This window comes from Schistocerca nitens, chromosome 4 (genome assembly GCF_023898315.1).
Source record: "Schistocerca nitens isolate TAMUIC-IGC-003100 chromosome 4, iqSchNite1.1, whole genome shotgun sequence".
Classification (NCBI taxonomy): Eukaryota; Metazoa; Arthropoda; class Insecta; order Orthoptera; family Acrididae; genus Schistocerca; species Schistocerca nitens.
In genome coordinates this window covers 263,816,430-263,838,074 of record NC_064617.1, presented here as the reverse complement: position 1 = coordinate 263,838,074, position 21,645 = coordinate 263,816,430, and the positions used below count along the sequence as shown (strand labels likewise).

The window sequence follows — 21,645 nt, the reverse complement described above, 5'->3', positions numbered from 1 at the left end:
GCACTAAAGTCTTTGGTCACTTACCAAATAGTATCAAAAGTCTGACAGATAACCAACAAGTATTTAAGAAGAAATTAAAAGAATTTCTGAATGACAACTCCTTCTACTCCATAGAGGAATTTTTAGATATAAATTAAGAAAAAAAAATATTAAAAAATAAAAATAAAAATAAAAAAATAAAGAAAAACAAAAAACACAAAAAATAGAGTTGTTATATTAACTTAAGTATGTTGTTAAATTCACCTAATTATGTCATGTATTGAAAAATTCGACTCGTTCCACATCATTACGAAATATCGTATTCATGATCCATGGAACTTGTATTAATCTAATCTAATCTAATCTCTGGGAGGAAACAAAGGATGTTATTAGGAAAGAGACATGTATTAAGCTCTCAGGCATCATCCAACTGGGAACTAATTATATGTTGTGTCCCCACAAGGTTCCATTGTAGGCCCTTACTTTTCCTTGTGTATATCAATGACCTTTCATCAGTAACATTACAAGATGCCAAGTTCATTTTGTTTGCCAATGATACAAACATTGCAATAAATAGTAAATCAAATGTAGTCTTAGAAAGATCAGCTAATAAAGTATTTGTGGACATTAATCACTGGTTCCTATCCAACTCTTTATCTCTAAACTTTGAAAAAACACACTACATGCAGTTCAGAACTTGTAAGGGGTGTCCCACGAGTATATGCCTAACATACGATGACAAGCAGATAGAAGAAGTGGGCAGTGTTAAATTTTTGGGATTACAGCTTGATAATAAATTCAACTGGGAGGAGCATACCACAGAACTGATGAAGCATCTTAACAAATCTCTATTTGCAATGTGAATTGTCTCAGACATAGGGGATATAAAAATGAAAAAGCTGGCACACTATGCTTACTTTCATTCCGTAATGTCATATGGGATTATTTTTTGGGGTAATTCATCAAGCCAAGCTAAAGTATTCTGGACACAAAAACGTGCAGTAAGACTTATATGTGGTGTGAACTCAAGAACATCCTGCAGAAGCCTGTTTAGGGAACTATGGATACTAACTACTGCTTCCCAATATATTTATTCCTTAATGAAATTTGACATTAAAAATGTCACTTTTCAAACCAACAGCTCAATTCATGGAATCAATACTAGAAATAAGAACAATCTTCACAAGGATTTAAAGTCACTTACTCTTGTACAAAAAGCTGTGCAGGAACACACATTTTCAATAACTTACCAGCAGTCATAAAAAGCTTAACAACCAATGAAATTCAGTTTAAGAGAAGCCTAAAGGATTTATTGGTGGCCAACTTCTTCTACTCCATTGATGAATTTCTCAGTAGAACCAACTGATTTGTGTGTGTGTGTGTGTGTGTGTGTAAGTACAATCTAACTTCTGCACCATTTCATTGTAAATAAGTATTGTAGTAGTTCTATTACATGTTTATTACCTTATAAATTTAAAAAAAAATATTTTAAATTCAGTGCATTAGTGTTTGCAAAATGATTCTTTTATATAGTATTCATTAAAAAAAATTTCACTTGGGCCTGTGGAAGGTACATTAGCTTATTTGTTTCAGTTGTAAAGATTTGTCATGTATTATTGTTTTTCTGACATGTTCTACATACTGGACGACCTCCTCACTACAGATCAATTGGAATGAAAGTAAATCTAATCTAATCTAAACACCTTCTGTGCAGCAATATTCCTCCTCCAGAAGTCCCCTTTGACAACTTTATCTCCTTGGCACCGAAATTATCCATATTGATGAGTACTACCTTACCTCCATCCTTCTCCTGTATGCGTATGATACTTTGATTTACTAAACAACATGCTGCATCTAATGAATCACTATCTTCCAGTGGTTCCACTACACAGAACATACCTACTTGTAAGTCAGGCTCCACAGTCAGCTGTACCAACTTCCCTGTGTCACTTGACACACATTCATTCAAACTAAACCTTAATGTGATTGTTCATGGCTTAATTAGATTGTCTGGTACATCAGATTCACCTCACAACAGCTGAACATTGATGACAGGTTCCCCTAGCTGGAATGCTTTCCCTCCGAATTCCAACACATGTCATCAAAGATCAGTTATGGTACGATGCTGATACAGAAAGTCTGTGCATAAGATTACGCTGTAGCTGTCACTTACATGACACACCACTTCCACAAGCTGCCTAAGCTTGGTTTCCTCCAACAGAAAAATGGTTCAAATGGCTCTGAGCACTATGGGACTTAACAGCTGAGGTCATCAGTCCCCTAGAACTTAGAACTACTTAAACCTAACTAACCTAAGGACATCACACACATCCATGCCCGAGGCAGGATTCGAACCTGCGACCGTAGCGGTCGCGTGGTTCCAGACTGAAGCGCCTAGAACCGCTCGGCCACTCCGGCCGGCCCCAACAGAAAATTCAAAGTTATTAACCCTAGTGGTTGTGTATCACTACCCTCTACCGCACACTTATGACATGATGGTTCCACTGCCTCTTACCCACTAACTAACTCAAGGTTACTGACAAATGCACCCTTGTGTCTAACAAAAACGTATACCCATTACCACTTATTACACCTGCTGTGGCACATTCCTCCTCTGCATTTACTTTTACTTGGTATGCCTTTGGTGCATGTAGAGTTCCCTCTTAAGTTTAATTAATGCTTATTACCACACTGACCACCCATACCATTATTCCTATAATACTGTTGCTGGTCTATACCACCCCTATTGTTATTCAGACCAAACTACTGATGTTTCATACCTCCCCTATTATTGCAAGGGTAGTGGCACTGCCTCTGCACATGTCCATATGCCCACAATTAAAATGTCTTACATTTGCAGTGAATACATTTTGACAGTCTCTTACTTCTGTTGCAACTTTGATCTCCTCAGATTCCATTGCCAACCTAACTGCTACATGGAGATCCCTAGGCACTCCAGTGCACACCTGCCTAGACATCTCTGGTGCCAAACCCCTCAGGAAAGCATTGAGTGCCCTTTGCTCAGCTTCCCTTGCCTTCTCACTACATATTAAGATTTATTATTCAATCCACAAAATCCTCCATAACTTTGTTAGGCCTCTTAGAAATACCAATTGTTCATGGAAAACCCATGCACTATTTTGTTCTGTGCCAATCCCTGATTAAGATTCTCAAAAGTTTCTGCTTTGTTGGGTACCTCTGTACAATGTACAAATTACTTTGCTTCCCCTGACATGCCCAGTATTGATATCTGTAGCAACTGTTTGTCCAACCGATCCTCTACCTCAGCCAATGACAAGGGACGCTCTGCAAATATAACACATCCTCAGATGATCTGCTGGGAAAGGGAGAAACAAGGGTGGTGACTGTTCTGTTCTCATCCTCATCCGCTAATTTATTATTCACAGAAGTATTTTCTGCTCTTGGCTGTACTACCTGATCAGTTACCCTTATTCATATTCACAGCACAGAAATAACAACTCAAAAATAATATGAACAACACACTTGTCAGCCAGTAACACTACCCTGCTCACTTCCTCTGTCTAATCATGAGCCACCTGGACTCCCTACACTTCCTAGTTACGTGACCAAAATGGCAACATGTGAAGCAAACAACTGCCAAGAACTCAGTACAATGGTCAGAATGTCCAATTAAATCACACTGCATGTACTGCACAGTTTCCTGCCATTCATCATCAGAATTACCTTCAAGCTGAGAAGCATCTATTAGTTCTTTCAGTCTCACAAAAGTAACTCTACAATTATCATAACCCTTAACTTCTCTTGATGCCATGAATGTCCAGGCCACTATTCATCTGATGGGCTGCATGGGGGATATACTCTCCACTGTTGACACCACTGGTTAGCACTGGCTGCACTCAATAGGGTGAGTTGCGGTGGTGATGGGCTGGTGGGCTCCAGTAGATACACTGATGACAGATAAGCAATACTTTATTAGCTTCAGACATACTTTGGATCATTAGCAATGTGAGTCAGACCTGCCTCACTCCAGCAACCAATACCAGTAAAGGCTCACAGCAGGCAGCTTCCACCCTGGTGAGAAGGGATAGCATCAGTGCCCCATAATGCTCACAGCAGGCGCAGCAATGGTCAATGGCCTGACAGAGGGCCATAGCCTTGATGTCAATTTACCTCTGTGTTGTGCTGTGATGGCATTCTGCAACAGCAGACACCGGCAGTTAGGCAGCTAAGGGCCAGCGACATGCACCACAAAATTGAAGGAAGGCTGCTGTGCATGGGGCATGACCCACTGCCTCCTGACAGGAGTCATACAGTAGTAGACATGGACAGCATATGTTACCACACAATGCTTACTGCCCAGTGGTAGCTTCATGCAATGCTACACTGTTGTCCCTTACAAATTATTCCAAGTTCTAATAAAATTAGATAGTAACATTACAATAGCTACTGAAAGCTTATATGTCTTTAATACACGGTGAGTCAAAAAGGACTTTACAACTTTGCAATGATATACAAATTTATTGAGATAATTTACAGAATCAATACATGTATCATTTTGTAAAAAACTTCAAGTTTGATATATCTAGTGCATCCATACCCCATTCTGCCACCAGGAGCACCAGCATAGTGCACAGTTAAAATAGTTAGTTTTATTGGTGTGGAGCATGCTTCCTCCCTGGACTTGACACCATTAGATTTCTTTCTCTGGGGTTCCAGTGAAAACTGTGTGTATATTCCTCCCCTACCAAACAATTTAGTCGACCAGAAAAATCAAATCTACACTGCCATTGCACAAGTTATGCCCAATTTTCTGCAGTGAGTGTGGGAAGAAATTGATACCAATGGGATGTTTGCTACATCACAAATAATAGTGGCATTGAACCAGAATGACATTTGACACTTTTATGTGAAATGTGAGGTTTTTTGTTATAAAAGGACACGTCTACTGATTCTGTAAGTTATTTCAATAAATTTCTATATCATTCCAAAGTTGTAAAGTTCTTTCTTTCTCATCCAGCATATAGTTCCACAGTGTCTTTTTATGGTTTGATATTCAGTTAAAAAGTTGGAGCAGTTGCCAAGTCACTGTGTTTAAGGCAAAAACCTACACACAAAATTAGTCATCAACTCAAAATGTAAGGCTGCTTGTGCACTGCTTACACCGAATGAGCACTCTCAGACCAGTCCACAGCTCTACCAGATCTTGCACATCTACCAACCACCTGAAGGAATAGTGTAGAATCCATTATAGAAGCACAGAGTAGGAAAATCTAATCACCCTTTCATGAACCAGTAAACAGTGAGTCATGCTACAGACCTGACTAGATACATGATCCCCTCCCTGCACCAATGAGTACAAAATGAATCAGTTTGGTGAGAGCTGGCTGTACCAAGGAGGAAGGGAAGATACCATGATTAGTGTCCTGCCTGCTAGAGCAGACTTTATTCCATTGTCATTTAAGACCATGTGAGATTCTTTGGAAAAAGGTAGTGTCATCCCAAGTGAATGACATCTATGCAGAATCAGACACAATACATAGCAGTGGCCAGGCTGTCATGCAAGATTACATCCAGGAGTCATGCCTGCTGACAGGGTAACAAAATTAAGTCCTGTGGTGAGACTGCTGTGGAGATAACAGTTGTAAAGACTTGGGCTGAGTGACTACCTTAACAGAAGATGTCTGCATGAAAGAGCAGATAAAATAACTGCCCTTAAACAGCTTTGGCGTGATGTTTGGGTATGTTGGTGCAAATGGTGGCAGAGTAATTAAAAATTGAGACCATCCATTTGCTACAGGGCTATATCAATATGGCAACATGCATTGGCAGTCCAATTGAAATCTGGGTGGGATATCATGTGATAATTACTTAACACACACCTCATAGCATGCTGGTGTCTCATGAGGTAATGAATCTGACTCATAGATATATAAGAGGTGCAAGCCATGTTGGTTGTGTTGTGTGGAGGTAGCAGAGAGGCATGGGCAACTAGATGACTCCAAAATGAAGATTCATAAATCATTCTTGAAAGAAATAGCTGAAGGGCATTGTTACTCCTGTTCAGAAAGATAAGTCTAGTAAAGCTTGACCAGATGTTTTTAGAAGTCCACAAAGCCAGACTCACAAGGGAACTATGAAACAATGACTCTTCTGAGAAATAAACAGATGATGGTAATTGACGGCAAATATTAGTATACTTGTATGACAATTTCAGAAGAAAAAAATAATGCATAGTCTACTGTCCCAACTGGAGGTCATCCTATAACTGACACTCTCCAATAGACCTATTACTAAAGAGTGTGCCCATCTTAATCATGTTTTCAAGCAACTTGTAAGTGACATAATATGACTAACAGAAGTCCAGTTCTTACAATCATTCAAGCATTCACCATGTTCTATAGGTCTCACCAGGAAAGAGAACATTCAGGGACTTGGAATGAGTCAAGGTATATATCAACAAATGACAAGTAAGTCATACAAAGATAATCTGTGTGCTTTATATACAGTAAAATATAAGTATAATCTACATGCTTATGCTAGCTAAATCTAAACAAGAAAATTGGAAACAATCACTTTGATGTAAAGGGAAACCTTCTCAGTGAAAATAAACTGTTGCTGTTTGTATCCTATTGATAGTCTAATATTTATCTCTTACACTGGTAATTTTCAAAGAAATTAATTACTTACATTTTTAAATATTAAGTCCTGTTGTTGTTGTGACACTTTATTTATTTATTTATTTATTTCGAGTTCTGTAGATCCATATGAGAATATATCTCTGGATATAGAACAAGTCAGATTTTTACAAATTATTGTTTATTGCACAAGTACATTGTTTGCATCATACAAATAACAGGAATAGATTAGCTAACACATAACTTTATGTGTACGTTATCATACTTGACTTCTGGATGAATATACAGTTAAACATACAAGTATACATATATTTCAATTTTTAAATTACACTGTAGATAGACAAAGAATGATGATTAAGGCCATAAAGACCACAAAAATAGATTTAAGCATACTCAGGAGGTATTATGCATTTTGGATTAGACATTTGTCTATACTATTACATTACATTTATTGTTTTCCATGGATCCTTTGGAGATGATACTTTTTTATTCAGATACATGGATATTGTACAATTCTAATGCAGACATAGCTATGAGCTATAATCCTTGTGAAGATATTCATCGATGGAGTAGAAGGTGCTGGCCAACAGTTAAGTTCTTTAATTCACTCTGAAACTGATCTTTATCACTTACAAGACCTTTGATATGCTCTGGTAAGTTATTGAATATATGAGTGCTCATGTATTTGACTCCTTTTTGTACGAATGTTAAGCTTTTATAGTCCTTATAGAGATTGTTTTTGGTTCTGATATTATAATCATGTTTTGCACTATTTTGTGTAAAAAGAAACATGTTGGAAATGACAAAGGACATCATTGAGTATATGTACAGAGAAGTAGTAGTTAGAATACCAAGTTTCTTAAAGAGATCTCTGCATGATAATCTAGGACTGACACCAGATATAATTCTAATTACTCATTTCTAAATTTTGAAAATGTTCTCTTTGTGAGAGGAGTTTCCCCAAAAGATGATTCCATAACTCATTAGTGAATGGAAGTAGTCCAAATAAACTAACTGCTTCATTTTTAAATCACATATTTCTGGTATCATGTGTACTACAAATGTAGCTGAACTAAGGTATTTCATTAAGTCTAGACTGTGAGTTTTCCAATTTAGGTTGTGGTCAATTTGTAGCCCCAAAAATTTGACACTGTCTACAGCTTTAATTTAATTGTTTGAATACATTATACTTATGGGGTCAGGTATTCTTCGTGAGGTACTAAATAGTATGTACTGGGTCTTGTCAAAATTCAGTGACAATCCATTTGCTGTGAGCCACCCATTGATACTTACAAATATTTTGTTAGCTGATTGCTCAGTGAGATCATGGGTACTGTTTTTTATACTAATACTTGTATCATCTGAAAAAAAAAATAAAAATGCATTTTGTGGCACTGCGTATGGAAGGTCATTAATATATAATAGGAACAACAAGCGACCTAAAATAAAGCCCTGGGGCACCCCTTGTCTAATGGTTTCATATTTCGAATGACTATTGTTACGTGGTGAGCCTGATACAGACACACACAGTTTTATATTAAAAAGATAGGATGAGAACCATGAGCTTGCTACTCCTGTTATCCCATAATATTTTAACTTTTGTATAAGGATATCATGTGTAATACAATCAAAATCTTCAGCCAGATCACAGAATATTCCAAGTGGTAATAACTTTGATTTATTGATTCTAATATATCATCTGTAAAAGTGAATATAGCTTGATCAGTTGACAATCCTTTCCGAAATCCAAACTGATTGTGAATGAGAATATTTTTCTGCTCTAAGTGTTTATTAAGTCTATTGTACATAACCCTTTCAAACACTTTTGAAAATATTGCCAATAATGAAATGGGACGGAAGTTTTCCACTGATGATTTGTCTCCTTTTTTGTGTAATGGTTTGACAACAGCATATTTAAGCCTATCTGGAAAAGTACCATGGTGGAGGTATTCATTACATATGTAACTCAGTATGTCATAAAGTTCTGAGGAGCAAAATTTAATTACGGTAGTACTGATTTCATCATAACCACTGGAATATTTATTTTTAAGAAAGCTAATAATATTATAAATCTCTTTTGGTGAGGTAGGATATAGTTGAATTTTGTCAAACTTTTGTGGAAATGCATTTTTTAAATATTTTAAGCTGTCTTCTGAGGCACTATGCAAAACCTAAGTTGTTTGCTACTGAAAGGAAAAAGTTGTTGAAAGTGTCTGAAATTTTGGAGGTATGTCTAATCAGCTCATTATTTACATTTTTTTGAAATCCAAGGTTTTGAAACATTTAATCTATTTGCTTTGATTACTTTCTTAGGGCAGCAGTTTTCAACGCGACCTATGACTGTGTAGTAGAAAACCTAAAATTGGAAGGAAATAGTCAAAAACAGAAGGGTATGAAGGTACCAAAAAGATCATGCAGTACTATGTTCTTAAGACTAGTCATGGAAGATGAATTGCGGAAAACTATACAGAAACTGAAGTCCAAGAAATCAGCTGGTGATGATAAAATATCAAATCATGTAATAAAGCTGGTATGTGAGGAGATAATAACACCACTGCTGAACATAGCAAACTGTTCTTTCAGAGATGCAATTTTTCCAGAAAAACTGAAGATAACGAAGGTAGTGCCAGTGTACAAGAAGGGGTGTAAGGATGATCCCAACAACTACAGACCAGTTTCACTGATATCAGGTTTCTCAAAAATCCTAGAAATGCTTATGTATACCAGACTAGTTAACTATTTGGACAAACATAACATTCTCATGCCCTCACAACATGGTTTCAGAAAGGGTAAATCTACAGAATCAGCAATTGTCAGTCTAACAGAATACATTTTACAGTCTTTAGATGAGAAAAATGTTGTCTCTGCAATGTTTCTGGATCTTTCAAAGGCATTTGACACCATTGACCATGAAATGCTGATACAAAAATTAAGCAACTATGGCATTTGGGGGCAACCAGGTGAATGGATAAAATCATACTTGTGCAACCGCAAGCAGTATGTATCATTAGGAAACTCGTACCAATCAGAAACCAAATCCATCAAATATGGACTGCCGCAGGGTTCGGTAATGGAGCCATTGTTATTTAATGTATTTGTTAATGGTATAGGTGTTGAGGAGGAAGAAAAGAAAATATTGTATGCTGATGACATGACAATACTAAATAGAGACCAAAATGTGGAACAGCTTGAGAGAAGAGCATACATATCTGCAAATGAACTGGAAAATGAACTGGTTATAAATCTCAAAAAGACTATGTATGCAGTGTTTAAAAACAAGGAAAAGGCTGTAGACATGGATTTAGAGGTTGATGGAACAAGGCTGGAAGAAGTAGAATCTGTTAGATTCTTAGGTATTCTTGTGGATAATGACCTGAAATGGAAAAAACATATTAATAATGTCTGTAAGAAACTGAGCTCTGTCATATTCTTAATGATGCAGCTATCACAGTATTCAGACGAGAACCTTCTGTGTACAGTGTATCATGGACTTTTCGAACCATACTTACAGTATGGAGTGACTGTGTGGGGAAACTCAAACGAACAAGAGACAAAACGAGTCTTCACATTACAAAAAAAAGCAATTAGGACCATTTTAAGAAGAAAGACCTCTGAAACATGCAGAAACTGTTTCAAGAATTTAGGTATCTTAACTTTCTCATCATTGTATATATACAAAACAATAATGTACATCACAAAAGGTAGTGAGGACTGGATTACAAATGCTAGTGAACACACCCACAATACAAGAAAGAAGAATGAAGTACGGAGCATACCCCACCGACTAGCAATGCTAGAAAAAGGACCCCAGTACTCTGGTATCAGACTACTAAGAAGTCTGCCCAAAAACCTGCAAGACATTGTACTTCATAATGACTTTCCAAAGAAACTTAAAGACTATCTCTTTGAAAAAGAGTTTTACAGTGTTGCAGAATACTTATGCCATTAAATTTGTATATATTGTTACTCATTATCAGTGATGTAAAAATGTAAGCTAAAGGTGTAGAAAAATAAGTGATAAAGAATGTTAATACTTTGACATGTCCTATATTACACGTACATTTACTGTACACAATGTAATCTTACATGATCAAATAAAATTCAATTCAATTCAATTCTCTCTCTCTCTCTTTCTCTCTCTTTTTCTCTCTACCTCTGTCTCCACTACTGCTTATACCATCACACAGTTTCCTCATATGTAATTACAGTGCACACTTTCAATTTGTTTAACAGTAACCTTATCAATAAGTAAGATAGCATCTGCTGTATTTATTAAAAAAGTTTTCAAGCTTGTGAAGAAATATTCACTTAGTTTCCTATTGTTATCTTTTTGACAATTATGTAACTGCGTTAATATTTTCCAGGTGAACCATGTAAACCATCCATGTTGTTTCTCTTATACTCCTGCAGCAAATTCATATCCTGCAATTCTTGGTGACATGTTATCCAGTTCCATAGCATGCCATAATTTTTCATGGGTATGTCAAGTATTATTAAAACACCTACAATTCCTGTACATTTGAGACTTGTTCTAGATTTCCAGTATAGCATAGGTTCTGGCTTGTTTTACAATTACATGCTGGTTGCCTTTCTATTTAATTTCTGTAGCTGATTAAGTGATTATTTAACTAACATATTCCACAGACCTGATTTACATTGATGTCGTACATGTTCCAGTTTTCAAGTCCAGCCGCCACTGAATTGGAGATGGTAGCTTTGGATTGGTATGGTGAGTTTTTATAAATAAAGGTAACAGAGTTACTTCTGTAGTTCAGTCTCTGATTGGGAAGCTCAGTGTACTTTCATTTGCAGCTAAAGCAATAAATCTACCAAAAACATTCTTTCATTCATTTACAAGGAGCAAAGGTGGAGGATGTATTCAGGTTAGTTTACAGCTTTCATTAAATTCCCATTTTTAATGTATACCAGTCCATCTGCCATCACAATACATTTCAGAAGATTTAATAATATGATAGCCAACATTTCCGTCATTTATCTAAAAACTGATAAAATTTTACTTATGATTATCTTCCATAAACAATATGTACACACTAATGGTAAATTTATATGTACAGTGTGAGTCAATAAAATATGAGATTAAGCTGGCTGTTGCATCATTAAGTAATTACAGGAAGACAATGATTTTCAAACCAACATTAATTGAATTTTTTCACTTTTCTAGATGTGTCTCCTATTACCCGGAAGGCATAGCCTTGAGACACACTTTTGCTTTCTTCACAGCTTCTACAGTATATATACCTGCCATAAAGTTCTGATTTCAGACAAAGAATTTGAAAAACAAATAAATTAGAATGATGGGGCCCCATGTAGTTTGCATTTAACGTACAATATCATAGGGAACACTGTTGTCAATGTGATATATATGTGAAACTTCTTAAGGCTTTACAAACTTCCAAATATAATGCAATTTTGTGGCTCGTGATGTCAAACACCTTTAGAAAATACACAAATGTTGTGAATACATTATCTTTATTGCATAGAAATATCATAGACATAACATCTTGAGGTGTTGGGAAAGTCTGAAGAATTATATTATGGACGTATTCTCTGTGTGGTGTATCATGCTTCACCCAACTTTCCTGAGGTTCCCTGTAAGAGAGTTCCTTCTGACATTCCTTACTTCAGACAATTTCTTAGCAAATGTGAAAACAAAGAGACGTAAAACGTATAGAAGATGATTACAGTGATTATATTTGTCACAAAATCCTGTTGTCAGACAAGATATGTAAAAAAAAAAAAAAAAAATTAAAAAATTAAAAAAAATTAGATTGAACTAGAAAAATTAGAATGAACTCCATATGAGATCCACTTTTTTTGTCCAAAATCATGTAGCACTGTTGACACTGTGATGATTTGCATACATAATATGTAGGAATAAAACAGATGAACTTAGTTCAAAGCATTTCATGTGATTGTTCAGCTATGATTTTCAGCATATGATCTCTTTGTTGTCAGTCTTTCAGCTGGTTAACAGTTCTTCATCTAGATATATTAGAACCTAACATCTCCATTCCTGCATAATTAGAGACACCTAAATTTTGTATAGTTTCCTTTCAAAATGCTAGTTACAGACTTTCTTAGGTCATCTTCACTAAAAAAGACAGCTGAGGCATTCTTAGATAAAGATACCAGAAGAAGGAGTAGTGCAGTTTTTGTATAACTGCTTAAAAAAATTATTGTGCTGAAAGTATCTTACTAAGCCCCATATTATTCAAGACAGTTGTACTATTACAATTTCATTGTCTGTATGGGATATTGAAAACAAGATCTAAATAAGGACAATGAGTTTCTTTATGTTTGGAAAGAAACCAAAGCTTCATAACAAGCAAATGAAATAGCACCAGCAGTATATGATTGCCTCTGTAATACTAAACATGGTAAAGATGACAGATAAGTTAAGCTCATATTGAATGGTTGCAGTGACCAGAATAAAAATTTCTTTATGGTCATGAATATTTCTTACTGGGTTACCCATGATGTACCATAGAATATAAAAGAAGTTCAACTGACTTTTCCTGTGATTGGACTTTTCCTGTGATCAGACAGTCATACATCCACCCGATCATGCTTTCAGGCAAGTTGAGAAGGATTTGTGAAAGAGAGGCACAGTCATACTTCCGGAGAGTATCTGACCATGTTTAAGGGCCATAGAACAGTAAGAAAATGAGTGGAAAACGTGTAATTTACAACTGGAGTCATGTTAAAGAAGAAACTATTAAACCACCAGGAATATGACATTTTGGTTTCAATCCTTCAAAATGCATTTTCATCAAAAGGTCAAAAACTGGAAATATGTCAGTGAGATGTGAACCAAACTATAGAACTGGCTTTGGTCAATATGAAAAAGTGTGCAAAAGGGGGTATGAACAAAATACCAATAATTCTTGAAGTTAGAATCAAGAAAGAGAAACTGAAAGATATACATAATTTGCTTACTAAGCATTTTGGTGAATACTAGGAACAGGTTGGCTGTTTGGTTTACTATAAAAACTTAATTGGTGGTGCAACTAATAATGCAGTTGGAATGGATGAAAATTATTCTGACAACTTTGTTGTACTTGTGGGAGGCACAAACGATGTCTACCAAAATGAAACAGTGAGTGCAACACGCGGTCTTAAACAGTGTCTGAGGAACCTCACTCACACTAATGTAATACTGGTCAATATTCCGCATCGCTGTGATCTTGTAAGATGGTCATGTGTTAACAGGGAAATAAAAAGTGCCAACAACCAGTTTGCAAAAATCTGCAGACATTTTAAAAACATGAAATGCGTTGATATAAGCAGTATTGGACATAGATTCCACACACAACACAGACTTCACCTGAATGGCTTGGGGAAAGAATATCTGGCAAACCTGATAACCAAGGTAATAAAAAACCACCAAAATAAATTCAAAACCAAAATGGTAATTGCATCGCCATTGCAGTTGTCTATGCAAAGAGGTAAGAGACTCACCAGACAGGAAGCAAAGATTCGTGCCTTTCAGGCAGGTAACAAAGGGAAACAGCTGTTCAAATTCATCCACATTTGAGCTTACAGTATTGGATAAATTTGACTTGTTACCTTGTAGTTTACCAGGGAGTAGCATAAACCAGTGAACACCAGATGAGTGTATGAAATTTCAATAACACGAACCACCACTACTTTTCTACTGAAGTGGCAAGTGAACACCCTAAAATTATCAGATGGCTTGTCTGCTGAGGGGAGTGGTTGTTTACCATTGCATTTACAGCCTAATGAACGTGTTATAAGTTTATCAAGTGGCCAGCAAATCTCAGTCAGTGAATCGAGAAAACAAACACATTAACTATTGAAAACACTTGATTTAATGATAATAGTTCATATTTTAAAGATTCATCAACAAGATACTATTCCAAGTACAAACTGAGTTGGTCATGTCTTGCCAGCATATGAAAGCAGTTTGCTGACAAATTACATATGTGAGATAATATACATTTCAGTTATAAAGCCAAAAGACTTCCAAAATGCTGTACTGAGCTCACCTATCTGAGCAGCACCCTGTCACCTAATTGATCTTACACAATTGGCATCCACTGGAAAAAGACACGATAACATCCCCACATGCTCTCAGTCCTGTTTGTCACATGATCACTACCCTAGTGAAAACACCATCTGTAGCCAACCTCATTTGGTCACAAATGGTCATTTGTATTTAACATCTAAATCATATTCATTAAAATTAGTTATCACAAAAGTTAAAGTATTCTTTCATCATAATTGATATAAAATTCACTTCGTTATTTTTTAATTAATTAATTTATTTATTTATTTTCTTTAGATCCTTACATTGCCAGAATCTATATAAACTAGTCAAGAGTCTTACTACAAGGTTTGATCCAGAACTAAGGTTCCCTTCATTTTATCAAATAGACAACATTGTTTTTCCTCATAGAAATTTACGTCATTGGAAAGAAGAAACTTAGCTTTATTTTTCTACATAATTGCCATCTTTTTTCTATGTATTTTTGTAGATGGTGCTCCAATTTCTGCATCCCCTTGTCATAGAACTCCCTTGCGAACTCATTGAGGAAGCATTTCATCTCTTCTTTGACTTCATTGTCGCTCTGGAAGTGTTGGCCACTGAAGTGTTCCTTTAACTTGGGATCAAATGATAATCAGTAGGCATGAGACCCAGGCTGTCAGGTGGGTGGGGCATGATGACCAACCAAAGTTTGTCAAAAGTTCCTGGGCTTCACAGAAGACACGAGGTTGGGTATCATTGTGAAGCAACATTACACCTTCTGTCAGTCATTCTTTCCGGTGGTTCTGAATAGCTTGTCAGAGTTGTCATAGCGTTTCACAATAACTGTTTGAGTTGGTTGTTGTCCTGGGTTCCACAAAATAGATCACCAGTACCCCCTTCAAATTGTAAAACACAGTGGCCATGACTTTGCCTGCAAGAGAAATTTGATTGCACTTCTTTGTGGCTGATGATCATCGATGAAGCCATTGTTTGGATATTTTTCCTTTCAGTAGTGAAATGAAACACACACGTTTCATCTTTCATGACAATGGAGTCCAACAATGCTTCCTTATCATCTTGACACTTTTGAAGAAATTTGTAAGCACAGTGAAGGCATTTCTCCTTGTGTTCTGCTGTCAAAATACATGGTACCCATTGAGCACAACACTTGTAATACCCAATTTTCCTGTCAGCTCTTTCAACCGTACCATAAGAATTCACAGGAATCTTAGCAACAAGTTCATGGATGGTGATTCTCCTGTTTCGAAGTACTTTACATTGGACCGCCACTGAAACTGAAGGTCTTCCACTCCATTCTTCAGCATGGACCTCCTTCTGAGCAGCACTAAATTCTGTGCACTGGTTTTGGACTTGTTGAACAGACATACACTTGTTACCATACACCTATGTCAACTGAAAGTGAATGTACATGGGCGGTGTCCATTTTGTGAGCAAAAACCGAAATGCGGAATTAATCTCACACTTGGTGGGAACAACAATGGGCACCTCCATTATGGACAGCTGCTGAGCCAATACTGAGAGGCACAGCGAAGTGCTACGGGGTGAAATCAAGAGTGGGGGAACAGCAGCGCACACTAGTGTTGACAGATTTCGCTTAGCACCTCCCCACGCAGCTGGAGCACTTTGGGATCCTTTCTTCTGGATCAACCCTTGATATTTACAGCTTCCATACATTGCATTATTCAGATGTTATTTTTTGTTCTTAATATCAATTTTTACCTTATCATTCAAAACATAGTCAAATCTGATATGGATTAAAGTAGAACTGTTTCATTGTGGAAAATTTGTCTCAGTACCTACTTTTTTATAAATCACTTCTCTTGGCAAAATTTACCACAATACATATGTTCCAGTAAATGGTGCCACAGCTGTGATATTATCATGCGACACTACTCCCTGTTATAAGACACCCACATCATGAAGATATTACATCATCATAATAAAATAAGGGAAATCACAGCTCACATGGAAAGATACGAGGTGTGGCTAGAAAAAAACCGGACTAGTACTGGTGAAACAATAAAACGAATGCAATAAGGCTGAAAGTCGCGTGGCCTGTCACGTGACTCTCGCTCCACCTACTGCTTGAGTTTCATCTGCCTCCTGCACTCAGTCTGCCCGTGGCGTCTGTTTTAAGTAGTTGACGTTTTGTCTGTGCGTCGGAAAATGTTGAGTGTACAGAAAGAACAGCATGTTAACATCAAATTTTGTTTCAAACTAGGAAAATCTGCAAGTGAAACGTTTGTAATGTTACAACAAGTGTACGGCGATGATTGTTTATCGCGACCACAAGTGTTTGAGTGGTTTAAACGATTTAAAGATGGCCGCGAAGACACCAGTGATGACACTCGCACTGGCAGACCATTGTGAGCAAAAACTGATGCAAACATTGAAAAAATCGGTAAACTTGTTCAACAAGATCGCCGTTTAACAATCAGAGCAGTGTCTGAGTTAACAGGAGTTTCCAGGATGTCAGAACAAATCATTCTTCGGCATTCCTTCTGTTCAATTGTGAGACACTTTGGAACCATTTTTGAACACACTTTGTTCATGTTGAAACTTTCATGAAGAATCTGCCTAACACTTTCCTTGTCAACTCCTGTAAACTCAGACACTGCTCTGATTGTTAAACGGCGATCTTGTCGAACAAGTTTACCGATTTTTTCAATGTTTGCATCAGTTTTTGCTGACAATGGTCTTCCAGTGCGAGTGTCATCACTGGTGTCTTCGCGGCCATCTTTAAATCGTTTAAACCACTCAAACACTTGTGTTCGCGATAAACAATCATCGCCGTACACTTGTTGTAACATTACAAACGTTTCACTTCTAGATTTTCCTAGTTTGAAACAAAATTTGATGTTAACACGCTGTTCTTTCTGTACACTCAACATTTTCCGACGCACAGACAAAACATCAACTACTTAAAACAGACGCCACGGGCAGACTGAGTGCAGGAGGCAGATGAAACTCAAGCAGTAGGTGGAGCGAGAGTCACGTGACAGGCCACGCGACTTTCAGCCTTATTGCATTCGTTTTATTGTTTCACCAGTACTAGTCCAGTTTTTTTCTAGCCACACCTCGTATAGTTCATATTTTCATGTGCTATACATGATTGGAATAATAGAGGATTATTGTGGAGGTTGTTTGATGAACCATCTGCCAGGCACTTGAATGTCATTTTCAGAGTATCCAAATAGATGGAGATGTAGATCAACATCTACATCTATACTCTGCAAACTACTGTGAGGTGCATGGCAGAGGGTATGCCCTATTGTACCAGTTGTAAGGGTTTCTTCCTGTTCCATTCATGTGTGGAGTGTAGAAAGAATAATTGCTTGAATGAATCTGTGCATGTACTAATTATTCTGACCTTTTCTTCACAATCTTTATGTGAAATTCAAACAATGGAAAATCCAGGATGGAATGTAACAATAGGAGAGAAGGAAAGTTGCTACTCACCACATAGTGGAGATGCTAAGTCGTGATAGGCACAATAAAAAGATTCACACAATCATAGCTTTTGGCCATGAAGGCCTTTGTCAGCAGTAGACACAGATACACACTCACTCACACACACACACACACACACACACACACACCACACACACATACTCATGCAAGTGCAAGTTGCGCTTGTGTGTGTGTGTGTGTGTGTGTGTGCATGTGTGTATTTGTGTCTACTGCTGACAAAGGCCTTAATGGCCGAAAGCTATGATTGTGTGAATCTTTTTATTGTACCAATTGTGACTCAGTGTATCTGCTATATGGTGAGCAGCGACTTTCCTTCTCTCATATTGTTACAATCTTTATGTGAGTGATACATGGGAAGGGGTGGGGGGTGGGGGAGGGGGTTTGTAGTATATTCCTAGAGTAATCATTTAAAACTGGTTCTTGGAACTTCGTTAATTCACTTTCTCAGAGTAGTTTATGTCTATCTTCAAGATACTTCCAGTCCAATTGCTTCAGTATCTCTCTGACACTTTCCCACAGATTGAACAAACCTGTCACCATTCATGCTCCTCTTCTCTGTATACATTCAGTATCCGCTGTTAGGTCTATCTGGAACAGGCCCCACACACTTGAGCAATATTCTAGTACTGGTGATAAAAAGTGATTTGTAAGCAATCTCATTTGTTGACTGGTTGCATTACCCCAGTATTCTACCAGTAAACTGAAGTCTACCAACTGCTTTACCCACAACTGGAAGTATGTGATCACTCTCTTCCATATCCCTACAAGGTGTTACACCCAGGTATTTGTATGAGTTGGCTGATTCCAACAGTGACTCACTTATATTATAGTCATAGGATACTACATTTTTTTCTTTTTGGAAAGTGCAAAATATTACATTACTGAATATTTAAAGCAAGTTTCCAGGCTCTGGACCACTTTGAAATCTTGTCAAGATCTGACTGAATATTTGTGCAGCTCCTTTCAGACATTACTTCATTATAGATAACTGTATCATCTTCAAAAAGCGTGATTTTACTATTGATATTGTCTGCAAGATCATTAATGTACAACATGAACAGCAAGGGTCCCAACACACTTCCCTGGAGCACACCTGAAGTTACCTCTACATCTGATGATGACTCTCCATCCAAGATAACATGCTGTGTCATCACTTCCAATAAGTCCTCAATCCAGTCACAAATTTCATTTGATACCCCATATGATTGTACTTTTGACAATCAGTGTATATGTGGTACTGAGTCAAATGCTTTTCAGAAATCAAGAAATATGGCATCTTCCGGATTGCCTTGATCCAAAGCTTTCAGTATGCCACATGAGAAAAGTGCGAGTTGGGTGTCACATGATTGATGTTTTCAAAATCCTTGCTGTTTGGCAATGAGGAGGTCACTGTGTTCAAGAAACCTCATTATGTTTGAGCTCAGAACATGTTCTTAGATTGTACAACAAATCAATGTCAAGGTCATTGGAAGGTAGTTTTGTGGATCCGTTCTATTTACCTTCTTTTGGAAGGATGTGACTTGTGTCTTTTTCTAAGAACTGGGCACAATTTTTTCTTCGAGGCATCTATGATATATTATAGTTAGAAGAGGGGCTAACTCAGCCACAAATTCAGTATAGAATCTGACAGGGATTCCATTAGATCCTGGAGCTTTGTTCAGTTTTAAGGATTGCAGCAATTTCTCAACACTACTGACACTAGTACATATTTCATTCATCTTTTCAGTGGTATGAGGATTAAATTGGTGCAATTTTCATGAGTTTTCCTTTGTCAAGAAAAATTTGAAAATAGAATTAACCATTTCAGATTTTGCTTTGCTGCCCTCAATTTCAATTCCTCTCTAATTCGCTAGGGACAGAAAACTAACTTTGGTGCCACTAGAAGCCTTTACATATGACCAGAATTTCTTTGAGTTCTGTGAAAGATCAGTTGACAATACCTAAGCCTTTACATATGACCAGAATTTCTTTGAGTTCTGTGAAAGATCAGCTGACCATATTTTTCTATGGTAGTCATTTAAGATTAGATTAGATTAGATTTACTTTCATTCCAACAGATCCATAGGGAGGAGGTCCTCCAGGATGTAGAACATGTCAGAAAAACAACAATACATGACAAATATTTACAACTCAAACAAATAAGCTAATGTACCTTCCACAGGCCCAAGTGAAATTTTTTTTAATGAGTACTATATGAAAGAATCATTTTGCAAGCACTAATGCACTGAATTTAAAATAAAAAAAGTTTTTTATTTATTTATAATGTAATAAATGTGTAATACAACAACTAAATACTTATTTACAATGAACACATTACTGCACTGATATACGAGGGCCGTTCAGAAAGTAACCTCCGGTTGATTTAAAAAAATACACCAAGTTAAATAAAAATATTTTAATATATACATCTTACAACTACATCTTTGCACTATTTTTCTACATAGTCTCCATAGCGATTGAGGCACTTATCGTATCTCTTTACAAGCTTTGAAATTCCTTCTGCATAAAAATCACCCGCTTGTGCCTGAAGCCAGCCTGTGACCGCATCTTTGAGCTCTTCGTCGTCATCAAACCGCTGTGACCCGAGCCATTTCTTCAAATGCATGAAGAGGTGATAATCACTTGGCGCCAGGTCTGGGCTGTAAGGTGGATGGTTGATAACGTTCCACTTGAAGGACTCAAGAAGGGCCGTTGTTCTGCGAGCAGAGTGAGGACGGGCGTTATCGTGGCAGGGCTTTTCTTGGTTTGGTAGGCGAATTTGAATGTGCCCACATCTTTGATTGTTCTTTTGTCTCAGGGTTCACGTACTTAATCCAGGTTTCGTCACCGGTCACGATTCTGTTTAACAATGGTTCTCCTTCGTCCTCATAACGTGACAGAAAGTCTAATGCAGAGGCCATTCTTTGAGTTTTGTGGTGGTCGGTAAGAATTTTGGGCACCCATCGTGCACAGAACTTACGGTAACCCAATCTTGCTGTCACTATCTCGTACAAGAGAGTCTTAGAAATCTGTGGAAAACCAGTAGACAACTCCGACATTGAGAAACGTCGATTTTCACGAACTTTTGCATCAACTGTCTGAACGAGTTCGTCAGTCACCAATGATGGTCTACCACTCCTCTCTTCATCATGAACGTTTTCTCGTCCACTTTTAAATAAAAGTACCCATTCACGGACAACTCCTTCACTCATAACTCTTGGTCCGTACACGGCACAAAGCTCACGATGAATAGCTGCTGCAGAATATCCTTTGGCTGTAAAAAACCTTATGACAGCATGCACTTCACATTTGGCGGGGTTTTCTATTGCAGCACACATTTCAAACTGCCACAAAAACCAAACTAGCGCAGGTACGACGTTCACTCGACCACGGCTTGATGCCGACTGACCTGTTGAGTGCGTGAACGCACAGATGGCGTCGCTACTCCCCCCACAACCCGCACTGTGACCAATCGGAGGTTACTTTCTGAACCGCCCTCGTATATATATATATATATATATATATATATATATATATATATATATATATATATATATATATATATATATA

The 21,645-nt window shown here is 37.2% G+C and overlaps 1 protein-coding gene across 1 annotated transcript in view; it reads left to right on the top strand.

The window, feature by feature from the left end:
• Nucleotides 1–11,907, top strand: part of LOC126252245 (aromatic-L-amino-acid decarboxylase-like) — a 76,793-nt gene extending 64,886 nt beyond the window's left edge. The window contains exons 3-6 of the mRNA XM_049953119.1: nt 10,961–11,074; nt 11,274–11,325; nt 11,409–11,479; nt 11,779–11,907. Of these exons, the coding sequence (XP_049809076.1) occupies nt 10,961–11,074; nt 11,274–11,325; nt 11,409–11,479; nt 11,779–11,907 (366 nt within the window). The remainder of the gene's footprint in view (nt 1–10,960; nt 11,075–11,273; nt 11,326–11,408; nt 11,480–11,778) is intronic.
• The last annotated feature ends 9,738 nt before the right edge of the window (nt 11,908–21,645 follow it).